At 42.0% G+C, this 19,081-nt stretch overlaps 1 protein-coding gene across 2 annotated transcripts; it reads left to right on the top strand.

The window, feature by feature from the left end:
- The first annotated feature begins 1,799 nt into the window (after positions 1-1,799).
- lepr (leptin receptor) lies at positions 1,800-18,999 on the top strand. Of its 2 annotated transcripts, none has more exons than XM_088393740.1 (22): positions 1,800-1,878; positions 7,397-7,535; positions 8,952-9,004; positions 9,719-9,771; positions 10,225-10,416; positions 11,224-11,347; positions 11,589-11,776; positions 11,847-11,992; positions 12,655-12,796; positions 13,633-13,793; positions 13,860-13,965; positions 14,340-14,439; positions 14,992-15,206; positions 15,318-15,472; positions 15,651-15,804; positions 15,879-15,961; positions 16,036-16,249; positions 16,515-16,706; positions 16,787-16,870; positions 16,954-17,047; positions 17,179-17,254; positions 17,524-18,999. In XM_088393740.1, coding segments are annotated over exons 3-22 (3,327 nt in total). In that variant the 5' UTR covers positions 1,800-1,878; positions 7,397-7,535; positions 8,952-9,002; the 3' UTR covers positions 18,370-18,999. The 2 variants fall into 2 exon arrangements, with proteins under 2 accessions (XP_088249866.1, XP_088249865.1); XM_088393739.1 differs by having other exon boundaries at positions 7,397-7,540.
- The last annotated feature ends 82 nt before the right edge of the window (positions 19,000-19,081 follow it).

Below are 19,081 nucleotides of genomic sequence, written 5' to 3'. Positions count from 1 at the left end.
TCACCCTAACATCGCATCGCGTTCAAACCTTTTATGCAATGAAAGAGTCATCGATTATTGGACTCATCGGGCAGGCACACAAACGATTCTTAAGAAATGAATGACGCGTTGTCGTTTTTCCAATGTTGGCCGGTGTTTGTTTTCTTTCATGTGTTCCCGGAAGACCTGGAACCATCCAAGAAAACAAATGAACACTTCTCAGTAAATGACTTTGATTAAAAGCAGGTTAGGTATTCCCTATTTTTACAACAGGAAAAAACAACTTACTGCATTCAAATATAGCTCACCATGTCCTCATGTAAATATGATTTTTTTTCCCCAATAAGTACTGTATTGATTGTCCTTGTCTGTTTTTGTGTTTCAAACTAAACCTCCCATATGGGAGCAGTTAAGCTGGACCGTATCAGGACATTGCCAAGGGGAAATTTGGGGTAATTTTCAATACCCCTGTAATCGGATGAATCACTTGCTTCCTCGCTTTGCTCTTTCTTCTGTGTGTCCCTTGTTCTCTCTTGACGTACTTCCTGAGAGTCAATCGTTGCTGACAAATCGAAATCAGTTAGCGCAGGCTGTTTTGGTTTCCATTCTGTGTGTGTGTGTGTGTGTGTGTGAGAATATTATTGTTCGAAATGCCACCACAATGTAACGTTCCTTGAGTGTGTACTTTTGAGATGATTTGGCTTTGGGTGGTGCTCTGCTTGCCACCTGTGCTGTGGTCAGTACATAGAAGGTTACTGGCAGTTTAAAAATAGGTTTTCATTTGTGTTCCACAGGGTCATGTGGGGGCCCGAAGCAAAATAATGCCAAGGGGCTGATAATATCTTTGGTCACAGTGTACTGTGTGAACCCAGATTTGACATATTTGTCCGATTGGGTCACACTTGTCATCCCAAGTGACTGGCAGTACTTGCAGTAGATGGTGCCAAACCTCATTCGAAAATAGAAAAATCATTTGTTGTGCTTTTCCCTTTTCAAGCTCACATAAATAAGATGTTTTGAAGTCAAATGAAATCGAACCATTTCACAATGTACTGAGGAAGGGTTAGTTTGCCAAAAAAAATGAATAGAGCGGCCACTGGATTCTAGCGAAAAGTGTGCTAAACTAGCTGATCGTAGAGTCCCATACTTTAAGTCCAAGGTGGGCGATTCGTATTTTGAACGAACCACACCAATATAGGTATTTATATTTGCAGAAAATGTCTTAATTTGGTAGGTCATTAGAATTTGCATGAAAATAATAAAGGAGGGTGGCACCGATGAACATGCTGAACACAATTGTCCTCCGTTGAAACCATCACAGAAAAATGGCCTCACAGGTCAGGTTATATTGCTGCTATTGTAAGATCTTCTTTCCACTGACAGCTGGGTTACATTTGCGCTGCTCCGAGTGAGAAGGTGCTACAAAGTGGCACCTTCTCTTGAAACATCAGAGGGCAGCTCAGATAGCAATTATATTTAGTGGAACAATTTCGCATGCAGCCACTCTGGGAAAAGCCCTCTCTCTTGAGGGTATCATTGAAACAGGTGAGTGGCAGATAAAAGGTGAGCTTTGGATGAAGCTGTTGTCTGTCAGTGAAATCCTTTAGGGCACACAGCTGTCGTGACAGCCATTTGGTGTACATGCGGACAAAAATAGCGCTATGCTCCATGCCAACTATCAACTTGTGCAAATGCACTCGTGCACCTCTTGCCGCCGTGTACTGTGTGTGTGTATTCTAACACCGTGTCTCTGAAATAGCATCGTATACCCAGAGACACACACTCTGCATCGAGATTCCAGTTCATTGGACCCACAATGTTGGTGAGAGGACTTTTATCGGATGGCCAACTTTGTATTTCGAGCTGTGATACTGGACAAGTCAAGACTCAAGATAACAGGTGAGTCATTTTTGATTTTATGTGCTACACAGATTAATTTTACTTGTAATCAGTAGCTAAAACCTTTCTGACTAATCTTTTCATTTTTTCTATTGAAATGGAAAAAATTACAACACTCCCTCTTGATTTGCATCTGATGTTTGGCTACATTCTTTCAAAATGAAATTTGGGTCTCAAGGCCTTTTATAAAGTTCAAATTTTTCTTGTGTGAGAACTGATGAGTTACTGTTTGAGCCATTGTTTCATTTCCACAATATGATGTTACAAAACAAAGTTTGACCTTTTGTTTTTGTTGAGGTTCTTAATTCCTACTGCTTGGAAACTGATGTTCAATGTATTTTGAGTATTCGTGAGGGTACGTGTTGGAAACACTGATTTTTAAGTAAGTCGTAAAATTAACGTCACATGACCATACTGTACAATCTATTCAATGAGCGTATGGCAACCCAGTCAAAAGTGATGCTAAGTTTGTATACAAACATTCAAAAGGAGCCTTGAGCTCAATCTGTGCCAGCAAAACTCTCGACCAGCCTGCCAGTGTCTGACATTACACTCCTGTTTCCCAACGGCCAATTCACCCATTTGGGTCATTGAAGCTGTGGTTGCGCAACACATAGCCAGACATATCCATGGTAACAAAGGGCTTCTGCACCGTGCCTGTGGCTGCATTAGACCTTTTAGGTGAAAGATAAACATGAGCTTAAAGTGATCACATCAACATATTATAAGGCGGAGGACTACGTATGTGTCAAAGTTACTCATTAGCCATTAAGTCAACCACAAGGTCACACATAGACAGATGAACAAAAGGACACGCCTCATGAAGTAGTCATGAAGTCTATTTATTGGATGCACTGCACAACACAGTATATTATTTGAACAGACTAACACACACACACACACACACACGATGGATTATGGAGGCAGGACCTGTGTCGGTAATTTGAAATGTCAATTTGAAATTTGAAGCTGGATGAAAAGCAGACAAAAGGAAAACCCAGAGATGGAGGGATGTACTGTACTGCCCTCGTTTTTGTACTGCATTTAGTGTTTTGGATCTTGAATCAAATTCAAATGTTGACCAAAAAAAACATCAGCCACTTTGCTTTGGAACATTTGAGTGCCGTTTCTTAAGAAAACATAATTAGTACACTTGCAATACTTGTCCTGTAAGAGGACACAGAAATAATTTGCTTGACTAAGGTGAAAGGATCTTTCTCCAGCTGGCTTAACAACCTTAGTCATTTCCTAAAATGTAACCAAGATATGAGTCAAGGACACTCATTGGCCACATATTCTTGTGCTGCTAAGCAATTAATGAGGCTGTCAGTTAACTTCTATGTACTCAATAATAAAGGGTAAAACATGCCATGAAGAAAAGGCACGCCCCACCCAGTGCGTGACACAAAAGTCATTTACATGTATTTTGATAGCGAGTGTGAGAAAACACAAGCTGCATACATAATTACAGAAAATTAAATGTGGTAGCATATTAAGGGGTCGAAGAACTGTATCCTTGTGAAAAGAATGTCACAGGTGCCAAACTCTTTCCTTAGAGGTGGCCTTGGCCACCATGTAGCTCTGCACCTGCATGTGGATTTGTTGACACGCATGATATAAACGTACACCGCATGCGTGCTACACATATTGTAGTAAAAGTGTTCCACAGTGCTGAGAAAATAAACCATGCTTGCTAAGCTAAACTGAAGCAAAAATTGGGCAGCGCTGCCTTGGCTAGGCTGCTCGAGTGGTCATCCACAGGCTGTTGCCTCGTTTCCGTCCGTACAACTAAAAAAAAAACGATCTGCAAATGACACCTTTGCTGTCGTATGCTTCTTCTCACTCCTTTGCGAATGTCTTGCGCACCGTGTGTTTATTTTGCTTCCTCAATTTGATTTTGGTTTTATGCAAGGACTTTGTCTGAGAACAAACAGGAAGCTCTGTATTATTAGTAACATTTGAATATTCAAAATAATAATTAAAAAAAAGGGTTAAAAGTGACTGCACTATGTATACGTACATATATTCCCTGCCACACTCCTTCCCAGTGACTTCATTGTTCCTACGGGACGCGAGAGCTCATTGGATTGGAGACAATAAAATTAAAAACACAAGTCTGGCATCGAACACCTCAGCACTTTCCTACCTTCAGCCTTTTAGTATTTCGTTTTCTCCATTTGGATAATGTAAGAGAGACACACCCTTCTTCTTCTACTTGGTCGGTGTACACGTTGCACATTGTCTACAATGCTGGTGTTGCACATACCTGCTCGAGGCTTTGCATTTACGTTTCGTGAGAGCGTGTTGATGAGGCAGACCAAAACAACACAAGATGCTTATTTTGCCAAATCAAAGCTGGCATGTTTGGCCACGGCTTTGCTAATGATGGGATGTTACCCATTCACATCTGGCCCTAATGTGTGATGCTAACACGGTGCAGACCAACAGAACAACTCTCTTTGGGGTCTGCAGCATTATCACTAATAGGACTCATTATATCTATTATCTTTCCATGCGTTCGTGTCATTAGGGGTGTATAGTGCGCTGACTCACCACTGTCTGTGCGGTTTTGTAAATTACTATTATAATTTGTTCTACAGAATAATGGTCAGATAAACATTAGTCTAAAATTTATAAGTTTTGGTTGGGCGAATACATTTCTGAAAAGAAAGAGGGCGGAAAGATGGGGACATTAATTTGTCCCGTCTGGTCAGTACACTGGCCAAAATCGAATTTGTGGTTTAACGCTACATAGCTAGTTGACAGACTACATTGACTCACAGTTTTTTCCTCTCCATTTTGCAGACACTGCTTCCCTTGAGAAGTCATTTTTGGCAGGTGCTAGATTTGCAGTTGTTCTCCATTACTTCTGTAAAATGTGGAAAAGGGTGTCTCAGAACAGATTTGTATGGACTGTATATACAGTATTTTAGTGCACGTTCCGATGATAAATTCCAAGAAATACAGGAGAGGAGGGTCAAGAGAAGCCCCACCCTACCCTACTTCACTTTGGCAGAGAATGGAATGATTTTGAGCTTTTTACCTTTACAGTAAATGGACCTTTGTGCATTTATACAGTGGAATTAAAAAAAAAAAAAACAGTTTATCAGCATGTTCTGAAATATTTGATAATTTTGCACTCCCTAGCTTACATCATTTGACTCATTGGCTGATGTCAGCACAGTACTGTACTCTTTGACTGCTGTTTTTGACAAGTTGTCTGCTTTATCGATTAGAGAAGACCTGCTACTACATTAACCATTTCTCATGACTAATGTAACATCAGCTTGTATTTCAGCTAGAGAAGCTTTTGAGGGGTTCATGATTCAGCTACGCCCTGGAAAAGACATCATGCTGCAACACTGTCAGCATTACATGATGATGACCACACAAAAACACGATATGACAAATGCCAGAAAAGTGCTAATGCCGGTCGGTATTGAACCCGCTGACCGGTACATGTTACTTGCCATGTTATATTGGCCACTTGGTGGCAGGAGTAGAATAAACAATTAAATCGATTGCTACAACACATTATATCGGACCATTCAATGACATCATCCCGGCAGTTCTAGAAGTATGACATCACCCTCTTGGTATGGAGTCCCCCATGCAGGCGTTTCCCCTAGTTCAGAGCAAGCTCATAAATTATTCATAAGCAGTCTCCAGCTTTTTTTTTTGTCTGTAAAGCGCACTTAATGAGTTCAGGAAAACGTCATCTCCTAATGTTGCGTATCTTGCGCTTGACTCATTAAGAGCTCTGACGTCATCTTGCTGTGAATCCTGTGACATGGGAATAACCTGAATGAGCTGAGGTTACCATGACTAAATTACAACTAGAATGTTAAAAATACAAACCAGGCCCACCTTCATAACTGCATAAACATCCAGTACAATGAATTCATTATTAAATTGTTGGATATTAATATTCATGGGTGCATTTTGTGTCAGCAATCCCAGAAAAAAAGAAGAAGGAAAGCAAAGTTTAGAGCCTCATCAATAAAATGAATTTATCATTCAATCACTTTTTCAACCAAGCCTTGTGCATTTTTGCATTTGTCATTTTCACAAATGTTGCATAGCTCGAGGATGACGTCATCCCTAGATTGTTCTGGATGATATCATTTGAGCGGATGATGTCATCCCCTTGCCCGGAGCGCTGCTGCTCAAGGGTGTTTTCCTTCATGTGGCTTTTTCCTGCTCGTTTATGGTCATTGAACGTCACATTTATATTCAACTATTTTAAATTTGATGGAATGGGCAAGGGTAAGTAACAGCAAGGTTTGAAATCCATATTCATGCTGATCACCAGAACTGTTTAAAAAAATACCGTTGATTTTGACTTCCAGCTAGAGACACTGATAACAGTAATTAAAATAATCTCTTTTGCAGTCATTAGACTGTGAAATAATTACACCTCCCTAATGATGCAGCTCAAAGAAATAGATTTGCATGAAGGAAGTTCCTTCCCTTCTCACAGGCTAGAGATATGCAACACAGCACAGTGACGCATTCTTTCTACGTCATAAAGTTTGACTGGGATTGTTAAAAGTTGCATTTTTGACTTTGAGACATCCTGAGTGGAGCTTATTAGACCATACACAAGTTTGATACAGATCTTTAACTGAACCTAAGATAACTATTTAAAATAATACAAGCTTTTTTTTTAATACATTTAAATTCTGGCAGTGACCTGAGCTGTGACCTGTGCCAGACCCTCCATCAATTTATGGCCCTTGACAATGCTAGTGTCTTTCATTGACTTGAATATTTTCCTTCAGCACTGCGCCATGGTCTCTCCTTCCGCCCAACAAAATTAATCACATGGCAAAATACTTGAAATTCTTCTTTTTATTCCTCAATAGTGAATAACATACACTATTTTTAGTATCATGGACATTCCTTCTTTTCAGACAGCGTATTATTGAGCAGACATTTGGAAAGCAACATGAACTTCTGTGTGGCTTATTGTCCACATCTGGATGGAATCTTTTTTTTTTTCCCACTCAAGTAGCTGGTTGTTTTGATGAACTTGGGGAACTGGGAAGACTTCATGGGATTCAAAGCATGACTTTACGGTATATTTAGTTTAGTATGTACTATTCATAGACAGCCGCAACATGGGGGAAACGTAAACATTCATGATGGGAATGATACAACCGATTTGGAGATGCAAGACATTACCCATGCACTGATATAAAAAATGGTTTAATGATGTCAGCTACAAGAATTATTTGTCGAAGATATATTATATTTTGTAACAGCCTATTTTTTTATTATCATGAGCTAATTTAATATTTTTCTTTATTTATTTTTTTTAGCCAGTTTACAACATTTCCAAAACGTCATGCAGATAGTAAAGATGTGAGTAAATGAGTTGTAAAATGCAACAATTAAAAAACACTAAAAATCAAATTTCTGCTTGGGTTGAGATATTCCCGAGGTTACCTGAATGTATCTCCATGGGCTCCACCCATATTGTGTGACATCACTACTCCGCTTTCTTTCTTTCTTCCAGCAGCACTGCTTCACTCGCTCAGGTTTGCCAGTCGGGTAGAGGAAGAGCTTGATGCAACATCCAACTCTAAGCTCCACTACTTTTCACGCTTTTAATGAGGATTTAAAAGTAGCGGTGATCTCAACAAGACCCAGGAGAGGTGATGTAAGAACAAACTGATATTATTTCTGCGTCTTTGTTTTCATGCGGACTTTCTTATCTCACTAGTTGGAATTCTTTTCCTCTGCTTTCTGTCCCACTAAGTTCCACATTTGATGGGTTATCACTCATCTAGTTTCATCAGTCAACTATTGATTATTAATAGAGAGTAAGCATACAATTTGTAGTACTGTAAATAATCCTGTAGTTCTTATACTTCTACTATCAGCACTTTCTAGATAGGTTTCTTGTCACGTGTGATATTGCTCTTCTCACTTATTAATTGAATATTTTTTAAACTTGCTGGACATATTTTGCTGCTGCTGCTGCTGCTGCTGCTGCTGGTAATGAGCATAACTAGTGGTGCTGATAATGAGAAAAAATTAGTCCAAGTAATCTGCTGTTTGTACCAAGCAAGCAGCAGTTTCCCACTGGCAGAAGGTGAGTCAGACCAAGATGGGCAATTGGCAAAAAGCCCTCAGGCAGGGCAGGAACCATGAGCTTCCTTCGCATGTGGAAATTACACCAGGCACAAATGCCTCACTCTGCCTAATTTAATAAGGCATTTTCCAAAGAAGATTCAATTCAAAGAAGATGTGTACAGTTTCAAAGAAAAGCAGTTCATTTGCAGCTGCATGTGAACCTGATGGTGAATGGATGTTTGTCTCCATTGACCTTTGCTTGACTGGCGAGCCATCCAGAGTGGATTCCCGCTAGAAAATGCAGAGTGCAAAAACAGGAATATTTGCTAGTGCACATTGAAATGTTGGCAATGCATAGCTAAAATTGGAACTCAAATGTTGCAGGTTTCAGCTATTACTGATTAAATGACAGTAGACTTCTCCAGCTATTTTACCCCACCAGGTCTGATGGAAAAGTATTTGCAGAAACGGGCCCTGCTTGATCCTTCCAACCCCTTACACAGCATTGTTTTTGGGACATCTGGAGAATGTGCAATTCCCCGAATAGTTGTGACAGTTGTGTTGATGCTATTGTGTTGTGGTGATTGATGTTGGAAATGGCTGCCACTTAGTCTGTGTAAAGTAGCCTCTGTTCTGTGTAACACAACAGATTCATCAACACTTTCCTAAATACCCTCATGGGCTCTTCATGTGTTTTTTGGGGGATGTTTTTCATTTTGGTTCAAGTCTAGCATTCCACTCAATGAATTAAATTCATACATGTGCTTATGAGCTGCTGTGAAGTCATGCTATCAATCACCCTTCTGTTATTTTTCTGGGTCAAAACAAGCAATTTGAATAAAATTGGATTTGCTACAAAAAAAAAAAAATGGTCATTTTTCTTGTGAAGGTTTGCTTGTCGTTTTCTCCAAATGGTCTAAATTCTAAAGGAGATTTGGAGGAAACGATCTTTTTAAGAATAGAGGTTAAAGAATGTCTTTTTCTTGTTCACGCAGTAAAAGGGAGGAAAAGCCAAGCAAAGCCATGTCCACGCTGTGAATGCAAGAATGTAAGTAGCGACATGTAGTCATCTTGGCCGCTGTGAAAATGAACTCATCAGGTGTGAAAGAAAGCATCACTGTGTGGATTGTCTGTCCAGGGCCGTCTGACATCATTGCTATGACAAAGCAAAGCGGGCAAAATTCACACCTGATAACAGCAGTCTGTGGAAACTATACAATCGGCAATAGTTTCTCATAATGAGATAACTGTGAGAAGAGAAAGTATTTGTCTTGGGGTTTTATCTTATCTGTAAAACACTGAATTGTAATTGAATGCGAGTCCAACATGGTCTGTGCTCTTCATCCCTTCTAGAATTCATGCTTCACTTTTGTAGCATTAGGAAGCAAGCACTGTCCTTTTCTGGGCTGAAAATATATTGGATTTTTTTTTTTTTATATACTATTGAATAAAAAAAATATATTTTTTTCACCATATTTATCTTTTTCTTTCTCTTTAATTTACAGTACATCACATTTGAATAATGTAGTCATTCATTAGTTTTCAGTGTTTTTTTCATCTGGCAGTTTAAAACCAACATTACAAAAAATCATGACGTCATCAACTGGACGTTATGAAAAAATATATCGTGATCATCTATATATATATAGATATATATATGGTCTCTTCATGATGTACTAAACGCCTGCTAAGTCATTAAGCACTGGATTTGCATTTTGTCAGAGCTGTTTTTGCTCATGCATCCTTCTGTGTCTCTCCACAGGGGCCAATCTGCGATGTTGTCCGTCCTCATCCATGTTTTGCTGATACTCACTGGTGAGTTTTCCCGCCGACAGTGCGCAGGATACCATGTTGAAGCTCTTTGGCTGATTTCCAACAAGCCTCAAATTCAAAATGAGTAAATATTTGAAAAAAAGAAAGCCAATCCACCTCAATTTTACTCGCTTCATTGCTATTTGATGAGGTAAGACTGAATGTGTTTTGTGAAGATGCACAATAGCCTTAAACACATTCCATTCTTGACACACTTGACACATTGCTAGAGAAGACAGACTTCTCTTGTGTTGGGGAAAAAAAGAGAATCAAATAACAAAAAAAATCTGTTGTGCAAACAAGTGAGCTCACTTTCACCTGAGCGCAATCAATGGTCACTTCTACAAGAGATTGCATTTCATTTTTGTAGTCATGACACTTTTGCCACTCAACAAAAGCAGAAATGTATTTCCAGCAGAAGCACCGCTAACCCCACTGTGTCTCCTCCGTCACAAGGAACTGTGTGCACCAAGCCTGAAGAGGAAGCAGAAGTCTCCTCAGGTGTGCTGGACTTGCCATGGCAGGACCAAGCATGCTATGACTCGCCTCCAGCGCAAGAGGAGGAGGAGGAGGAGGCTGGCGACACACACCCTCACTGCTACTTAGGGAGCATAGCAACTGGATTGAGTCTTAAGAAGGACTACGGCGGTAAAAGACTTTTTGCTCATTCATCATATTTGTTGTACATTAGTAAAGAAAGAAAAAACCTAAACTATGCTAACGAAATGAGAATTGTCCAAACATTGGCGGCTTTGGGTGTTAAAATGAAGTTTTCTTGACTTGCCGCAGCTATGATGGTTGCAACATTTTTCCCATGATGATACGTTACGTTTCATTGCTGTTGACGGATTCAGTCAAGGTCAACCAGCAGTCACTGAATGAAGGAAGCGTGACGGGTAAATCAAAAGAAGGGCTGATGATGCTCATCGTCAGACTTGGTGGGTGTGTTGGCGCATCACCACAATGGCTCGTCAGTGGCAAAGATCACCCCCATAGGCTCATTACGCTTTATTGGCTTTTTATCTGGCATTCCCCGCAGCCGCAGCCTGTGCTAGCCTGAGGTGGCCGAGCGGACCGCCACATCACATCTGCTTCTGCTTGTGCTTGTGATGTGATCCGATACATTGCTATGATGAGATCAAGCCTTTTAAGTTCCAGTGCTTTGGGGATATGATACCTAAATAGCGTCATAATTGTTAACAATATGATTGCGGCGTTCATATCTGTAACTTGAGATCATGTACATTTCATTTAAAAAGAAAAAAAAAAAACATTATATAACAGAAAGAAAAAAACATCATTGGTAGTCCCAAATTTCGAAATATCCAAATGACCTCGGTTCTCAACGTTTTGGAACGGTCCTCGTTCTCAGGAAGTTGGAATAGGAAGTAAGGCTTTATGAGTGCTGCTTTTTAAGTTTCACTCTCTCTCTCTCTCATGTGAATGTCTTGACAGGCACCTGTTTGAACATGCTGTGCAGGATTGATGAAAAGTGGGAAAGTTTGACTTGTGATTTGGGGCTTCCTTCAGGCAAGCGCCTTCACTCTGCGCCTGTGGCAGTCCGCCTCCAGCGCTTCAAGTGAGTGCCTTTGTTTTCTCCCTGTTGTTTTCCACGGCCGGCGTTCATGTCCCTAAATTGCCGGTTTCCATTTCAAGAATGCATTTGATCTGCCGACGAAAAGCTGTTTCTGCGTGTGAACAAAAGAGATGTATTTAAAACTCCTCAAAGTTGTTTCAGTGTGCGTGTTGACCCTGGTGCGGGCCTTTTATCAGTCTCATGTCGTATTGTAAAGTAGGTTGTCTTTTGTTTCCATCTCCAGGCCCCTCAAAAATGACACGTCACTCAACTCCACAAATCTGGAATCTTACCAACCGGTGGTCTGTAAAACAAAGGATTCCGTCACATGTTCAATTTCGATTGGCACCGCAAGTTTTGTGGCTGTCGTAAGTGCCCGCATATATGGCTGTGAACTTGGACCGCTTCTGCTCAATGTACCGGCTCGACCTGGTAAGAAAGACATGTATTCTTTGTTTTGATGTGTTTGAAAAAAAATTCAAACATTTTTTTAATCTTCCAGTAAAACCCAGGACTCCTTTGAACCTGACCCATTTCCAAACAATCAAGCCAGAAGTGATTTTACAGTGGGACGAGCCAAAAGAGCACGGTTCTGCTCCGTTAAGATACGAGGTCCGATACTCGAATGCCACGCATCCTTCTTGGCAGGTGAATCCCAATCCTTGTTTGCGTCCTTGATTGCGGTAGGCCACTGTGGCTCTTGACTGCAGCGCCTCGTTACTCTGGAATAAAAATACAACGATTGACTATGCCGCGTGCGGAAAAGTAAATTGGAGACTCTGGCTTCTGATGGATGTTTTGAGTGCGGAATGTTTTTTTGCAGTTTATTTCCGGCCCCAAAGTAGGGTGAGCAGAGAGCTGTGTCGTGAAAATGCCACCTGACAGGGTTTCTGATTGGTCTCATTATTTTAATTATCATTAATTCAGATGGTTGCGTAAATGAAATCCCTTTTCTTTCATTGACACCTGACGCACAAGACATGGTGTTCATGAAAAAGGTCACAAGATCACCCACCCGCTTGCAGGGTTTGGAATCTCAAGTGTTTCCCATTCAGCATGCTACACCTAAGTGAAAGCCACAATTCAGTGAATAAAGTCATTTTTTACTTTATTTACATGTGTGCTTTTTTAAAAAATATTTTAGATATAATGAGAGCATAAGATTGGCCTCATTCATGAAAAGATTAGAGTCAAGTGTTTCCTTAAATACTTGAAGCCACATCCTGCTGCTGTATGAGTGTTTTGGCTCTTGTTTTGTGGCATTAAGATAAATATTTTGTCACGTCTCCCTTCCTCCCTGCTGGCTGTAGGTGGTGTCTGCAGGGCTGGAGCGGAGACTCATTCTAGATCTGGAGCCCGAAGTCAACTACACCTTGGAGGTTCGCTGCTCTGACCTGCACGAACCTCCGTTGTGGAGCAACTGGAGTGAACCGCATCACATCTACCTTGGCAGTAAGATATTCTTTCATGTTTTGTTTTGTTTGGTTTGATGGAACTCAGCAAACGCACACACACACACACACACACGCACACACACTTGCCTGTTCACTGCGTTTGTTTATTTTGTTATTATTTTAGTCACAGAGGGCGTGGTAGCTTCCTAGTAGTTTGATTAAAAATCCTAAGTGTTATGTTCAGTAAGCTTTTTTATTATTATGATTTTTTTTTTAAATGATTTTTTTTATTAACCTGTTTGTTATTTAGTTGCTAATCATATATATACTTTCAGTGGCACATTTGAGCTCTTCAAACTTTACCTGGCTGACATCCTCATGCACTTGTTGACTGCTCCACGCCCCTCAACAATAATTCATTTCTGGATGTGTGTTGCATTAATCCAATGACCTCAATTATTTCCTCGCTAAATGTCCGTCAGCGCTCAAGCAATGAATAAAATGAGCGTTACTCATTTGCATATTATACTAAGCGTCAACAGACTGTAAGGGTCAGACGGCGCATCTTGGACTCATCTCGGAAGCCTTTCCATGTTGTTTTAGTTTAGCGCCCTTTTGTAGTGGTGAAATAAAAGTGTAACAATAAGACAAGAGACAGACAATTGCTGTGTGGCCTCATTTAGAAACTAAAAATGACGCCTTTGCTGTCTTTCAGACAATTAATGAAAAGATTCACAGATGCTCATCATGGACTTTTTTTAAAACCGCAAATGACGGTCAATACACTGCAATGAGCTCGATGACAGCGGGGGGGACGAAAAAAAAACATGTGTGCCATTCTTGACTTATTCTCTAACGTCTTGTTTGCTGCCTTGTTTTTATGTGTGTGTTCAGTGGTGAGCTACATCCCTGAAAAGGTTTTGGCCCATCCTGGGGAGAACGTCAGCGTTTATTGCGTGTTCAACGACCCCAGCATTAACGCCAACTCTGCCGTATGGATGCTGAACTTTGAACAGCCGCTCTCTTCCAGCCAGTATCACTCAGTCAACCAACGGGTACGAGTTCTTGGATGGGGTGCGATACGGCAAACGCTTGTCCTGACTAAATGTTTTCCAACGCAGGTCAGCCACGTCACAATACAGCCCTCAGACTCTGGGATGTTTGAGCTGCTGCAGTGTAGGGCTACCAAGGAGTGGACCATCCCATACAGCATCATCTATCTTGAAGGTGAGCGCTAATTGGAAACAGCAGATTGACATTTGTATTTTATTTCTTTCTCTATTATTCCATTTTTAACATCTTGGAAAATTGGGGGCTGTGTGTGGTCTGAGCTTGGAGGTTCAAATCCGTGCTTGCTTGGGCTTTTTACTCTAGCTCTCTCCTAAACAGTATATATAAAAATAATGTCTGGATATTATGTAATATGAATCCAATTATTATTCCTGCCTTCATCCCGAAAAGCGTTTGTTACCGTTTCCTGCTGTTGACAAAGGCAGGATGAGAGTGGAGACATGTGACCGTGTCAACTTGAGTATCACAGTCAAGCTTGAGCTGTTTTTTAAATGTAACTCAAATAAGTGTTTTTTTCTTTTATTTTGCAGGAGCCTCTATTGACATCAAATGTGAAACGAGTGGTGATATTGATGCTATGGACTGCAGCTGGAAAAACACGTCGTGGATCAAACCAAAATTCCAATACATGTAGGTCATGATTATTATTTTGTTTTTTCAGGAGCTGTTGACGTTGGAGTGCCCTCGCATGTTAATGAATGCTCAAATCAGTCCTTGTTATTATGCGCAACTTCACTGAACACAGCGTACTGAATGAGACAATGCTCTTTTGGGCCACACCCAACAAATACATGTGTCCAATCCTGCACAGCAAGAGGATGCCAGCAAGTTGCTCAATATCTTTTGTTTAACTTCACAGCAATACATTAATCTTTACAAAGTCAGCAAAAAGTAACGCTTCATAGTTAGCATTCCTGTTGAGACTTGTTTTGTGCCACACTTTGTCTTCACATTTACTCTTCAAGTTCTTATCGTAACCCCTATGATGGAAGAATTCACTCCCATCTATTTACAAAGGTTTAATAAACTGGAATGAAATTTCAATCAATTAAATAAATAGAAATCATATCAAAATAATCTACAAAAATAATGTAAAAAAAATATATATATATAAAGATATAAAATAAATTAAGTTTGAATGAAAGAAAGCTATCCTAAGCTTCTCAAATGTCTACTCCACAGATGGTCTGACCTACCCTGTGATGTGATGGAGGAGATGGAGCGAAAGGGTGAGAACGTTGGAGAGATGGGACCCGATTGTCTGCCCATCAGATCCAAGCAACAAGCCTGCACCATCCAGGATATACGGAGGAATTGCTACAAACTGTGGCTGGAGATGCTGTCCCATCAAGGCCCGATCCGATCCAAACCTGTCTACGTGTCACCTCTGGAATACGGTAGGGTAGAAATACTACAATGGGTTTAAGACAACCATAAGCGTCCCATTGTGGTCAGCTCAGTGCCTTCAAAACTAACATGGTGTGTTCCTCCCTGGTCTTGACTTGCAGTAAAACCCAACAAACCATCCGATGTGAAGGCAGTGAATCTTAAAAAAGGGGTCCTGAGGATCACGTGGCGGCCTCCATCTTTGCCTGTGCAGGGGGTCCAGTGTCAGCTCCGTTTCCACTCTCCTTCTACCATCAGAGCACAACCAGATTGGAAAGTGAGCTATTCTTGGCAATTTCAAATACCAAAACTGAATAGATCCATAAAATTCAATTCCTTTGAATAAATAAATAAATAAATAAATAAATAGATGGGAAAAAAAAAACCTACATCTGGTGACTTTGATGCAATCTTTCCCCTTGATCTGACCAATTGCTCGCTCTCACTAAATGCAGTTCAGCAACGCAGCGCGGGTGTCGTCGGCGGAGATTCCAATTCCGGACATGTGTGAGGTTTATGCGGTTCAGGTGAAGTGCATGCCCGCCAACCGCACTGGCTACTGGAGCGACTGGAGCGACTTGGTCTACTCTGTACCCCAAAACAGTAGAGGTAATCACTTGTACATTTTCACACTTTCCAAAATATGAGGAACCTCTGCCACCACTTGGATGTTTCTCCTGCAGCTCCAGAACATGGCCCTGATTTTTGGAGAATTCTTCAAGATGATCCGCTCACAAACACCACAAATGTGACTCTCCTGATCACGGTATAAAGCGCACGATGAACGTATCCAATTTACACTCCCGAGCATCACAAATCATGTCGATTTGCCGTTTCTAGCATCCTCCAACGGCGAGCCGCTCCTACTGCATAAACGGCTATATCGTCCAGCACCAGACCTCCGGTGGTGTCGTGAAGAGGGAGAAGATTGAGCTGGTGTCCTCTTACAGCTTTGAGTGGGACCGAGATTTCCAAAGCGTGACGGTGGAAGCGTACAATAGTCTGGGAAGTTCCAATAAAAACATGAACATGGCCCTGGAGAGACGACCCAAACGTGAGTGATCAATATAGATGTGGTGTTCTTCACGTTAATGGCTTTACTCCGGATTCAGAGCGAACGAACGTGCTAACAATTTCTTCCCCCTCTTCTTACAAAACACTTCTTATGAATGCCAGTTTGAGAATAAATGAACGGGAAAAGCGACAGTCTACAAAACTTGGACAGTCTGTGCTCATTTGCTCGTTAAACTTGATTGGGAAGAGAGCCGGTGAATATTTGATAGTTGCGACAACACTGCTCTGTGTCGTGTGCGCGCCAGGCCGGAGCGTGCATTCTTTCCATGTGCTGCTTATCAACAACACTTGCGTGTCTCTGCACTGGAGCCTGGTGGACAATAGCTCGGCACCGCTCTTCATGGTGGTGCAGTGGGCACCGCGGCGGCCGGATGGAATTCACAGTGGACGCACGTGGCTCAGGCTGCCCTTCACTGAGCGTTCCGTCCACCTAACAGGTCATACGCAGTCTGTGCTTTTGTTTTCTCAACATGACTGTCAATAGAAGAACAACATCAAAGTTGATCTCTGCTTTCAGGTGATTTTTATGCATCCGAGGAGTATGCTTTCTACTTGTATCCGGTGTTTTCGGAGGGAGAGGGCCAGCCTGCTTTCACAATCGGTATGCAAGCTAAAAAAAAAAAAGCCATTGTATTGTTAGGCCATGTCAACCACTTCTGATTGGCCTTTGATTACATAACGCAGCCACCAGAAGAGACCCTGCAGCCTACACGACTTTTTTGATCATTGCCCTCCTCTCCGTCGTCCTCTTCGTCACCTTGGTCCTCTCCCAAAACCAGTAAGTGGAGTTGAGTGGCTCGCTGGGTGATGTTTATCGGAATGAAGCAGCCCCAGCTCATGTAAGAATGTTAATGGCAGTGCTATAAATACTATCTGCATATCCTTAAAGCAGCTGTGCTTCATTGTTAGGATGAAAAGGTTTGTGTGGAAGGATGTGCCAAACCCCAAAAAGTGCTCATGGGCAAAAGGACTCAATTTCAAAAAGGTAAACAATACTTGCAAACTTTCATTCCAACTTTCTTCCGCCGCCGCCGCCGCAGGTCAAGTGCAAGCAGCTACGTTTGAGCAACCCTTGAATGAGATCTGTCATGATTGCTTGTCAGCCTTGGAATTGACAAACAATCATTCACAAAGCCAATTTAAGGTCTCTAAATAAACGAGGACTTTTGCGGAATGCACGACTCAGGAAGCTGAAGTATCACACCGTTGCTTGCCGTTGCACAGCCCCTTTCTTATTCTTTCTTATCTTTGCAGGCTGACACCTTCCATGAGCTCTTCCAGGCCTCAGACGTCCTCCCAGCCTGGCCGCTGCTGCTTCCCTCCGAGAATATTTCCAAAGTAGTCATCATGGAGAAGGCCAACATGTCAGTTCTCAGCCCGGCCTTGGTCCGAAGCCCACTCGTGTCCCCGACTCCCGACGCAGCGTCCCTTCCTTCATTTCTTGAGGGGAACCAGAACGCATCGGTGGGCGGCGAGGCTCGCTTAGGCTCGGGCCTTCCCCTCTCACTCCTAGATTTGGATATTTTAAGTCCTCCCAGCCCTCGGCTTGAAGAGCTGCAGCTGATGGATCCCTCACCGAGCATCACGGAGAATTCAGCCCAGTCTTCAGTAACGTACGCCACGGTGCTGCTGACCAACCCAAAGCAGGAGAAACAGTCCGCTCGTCTCTCCGACCGGGACGGCAGCAGCTCCAGCGACGAGGGCAATTTCTCGGCCAACAACTCGGACATTTCCGGCTCTTTCCCCGGTGGCCTGTGGGAGCTGGAGAGCTGCCACGGCGGAGAGCTGGACGATCCTCATCGTCGATCCTGCTCCTACAACTCGGCGGAGGAACTTTCCGAAACCTCCGATCAAGAAGATGCGACCGAAGCCAAGGACTTGTACTATCTGGGCGGGGACTATCCAGCTGAGGTTGAGCAGGCCGGGGGAGAGGCGGAGGAGAAAGAAGAGCTGCTGAAAAGTGTTCTTTTCAACTGCTCGGCGGCGGCGGAGTCGCACCTTCCGTCCCCCGAGCTGGTTTCCGCATCCACGTGCGACTTGTCCCCACTCTACATGCCCCAGTTCAGGACTGCGCCGTACACCAGGCAACTGCCAGATTGAAAAAGCTCATTCGATTTCTCGTGTTGCGTACTGCATCGTCACAATAAGAAATCAGTTCCTGCAGACCAATTGCTATAGAATGTCAAACAGCGTCCAAAAGCTTCAAATGGTGTGATGTTCATCAATGCTGCTATTTCTTTGTTCAGGATGAGGTCACAGCCCTGGCAGTAGGCACGCTTTCTTGATATTGTGATTGGCTCCGCCCAGCCAAACTGCTTTCACTGCAGTTATGCTACAATGGTCACTGATGAGGGTATGTGAGCTCAGGAAATGTTCCGAATAAAGTCCAAGGTAGTGACGAAGAGAATATTTAAACAGGGAGAAAAAACAAAATGCTGCCGTTACATGAATGGTCGGCGGTTACAATTCTTGTTAGCTTTTACGTGACAGATGTCGTTGTACGTCGCTATCACTTGTAAATAAAACATGCATCGTAAAACCAACAAAGATCGAAGAAGAACTGTGTGCAAACATCTGCCTTTATTAATACAATCAGATCATTATGTTGTTTTGATTAGGTGTCCAATCTGAAAACAGTTTAACAACAATACTGAAATATGATTATTAGCCGTTGCACATTGATATATTTTGTCTATTTTTCATGGTGAATATAAATTATTTGTTATTAGACTTGTGTGTCTGTGTGTGTGTGTTTATTAATGGCCCAGAGATTGCACAATCTGGCTAATTACTTCATTGCTGCATTTTTCGC

This window comes from Syngnathus floridae, chromosome 13 (genome assembly GCF_059516105.1).
Source record: "Syngnathus floridae isolate MCC-2025c chromosome 13, RoL_Sflo_1.0, whole genome shotgun sequence".
Classification (NCBI taxonomy): Eukaryota; Metazoa; Chordata; class Actinopteri; order Syngnathiformes; family Syngnathidae; genus Syngnathus; species Syngnathus floridae.
Note: the sequence above shows the minus strand (reverse complement) of the source record. Positions and strands in the feature narration are given on the sequence as shown.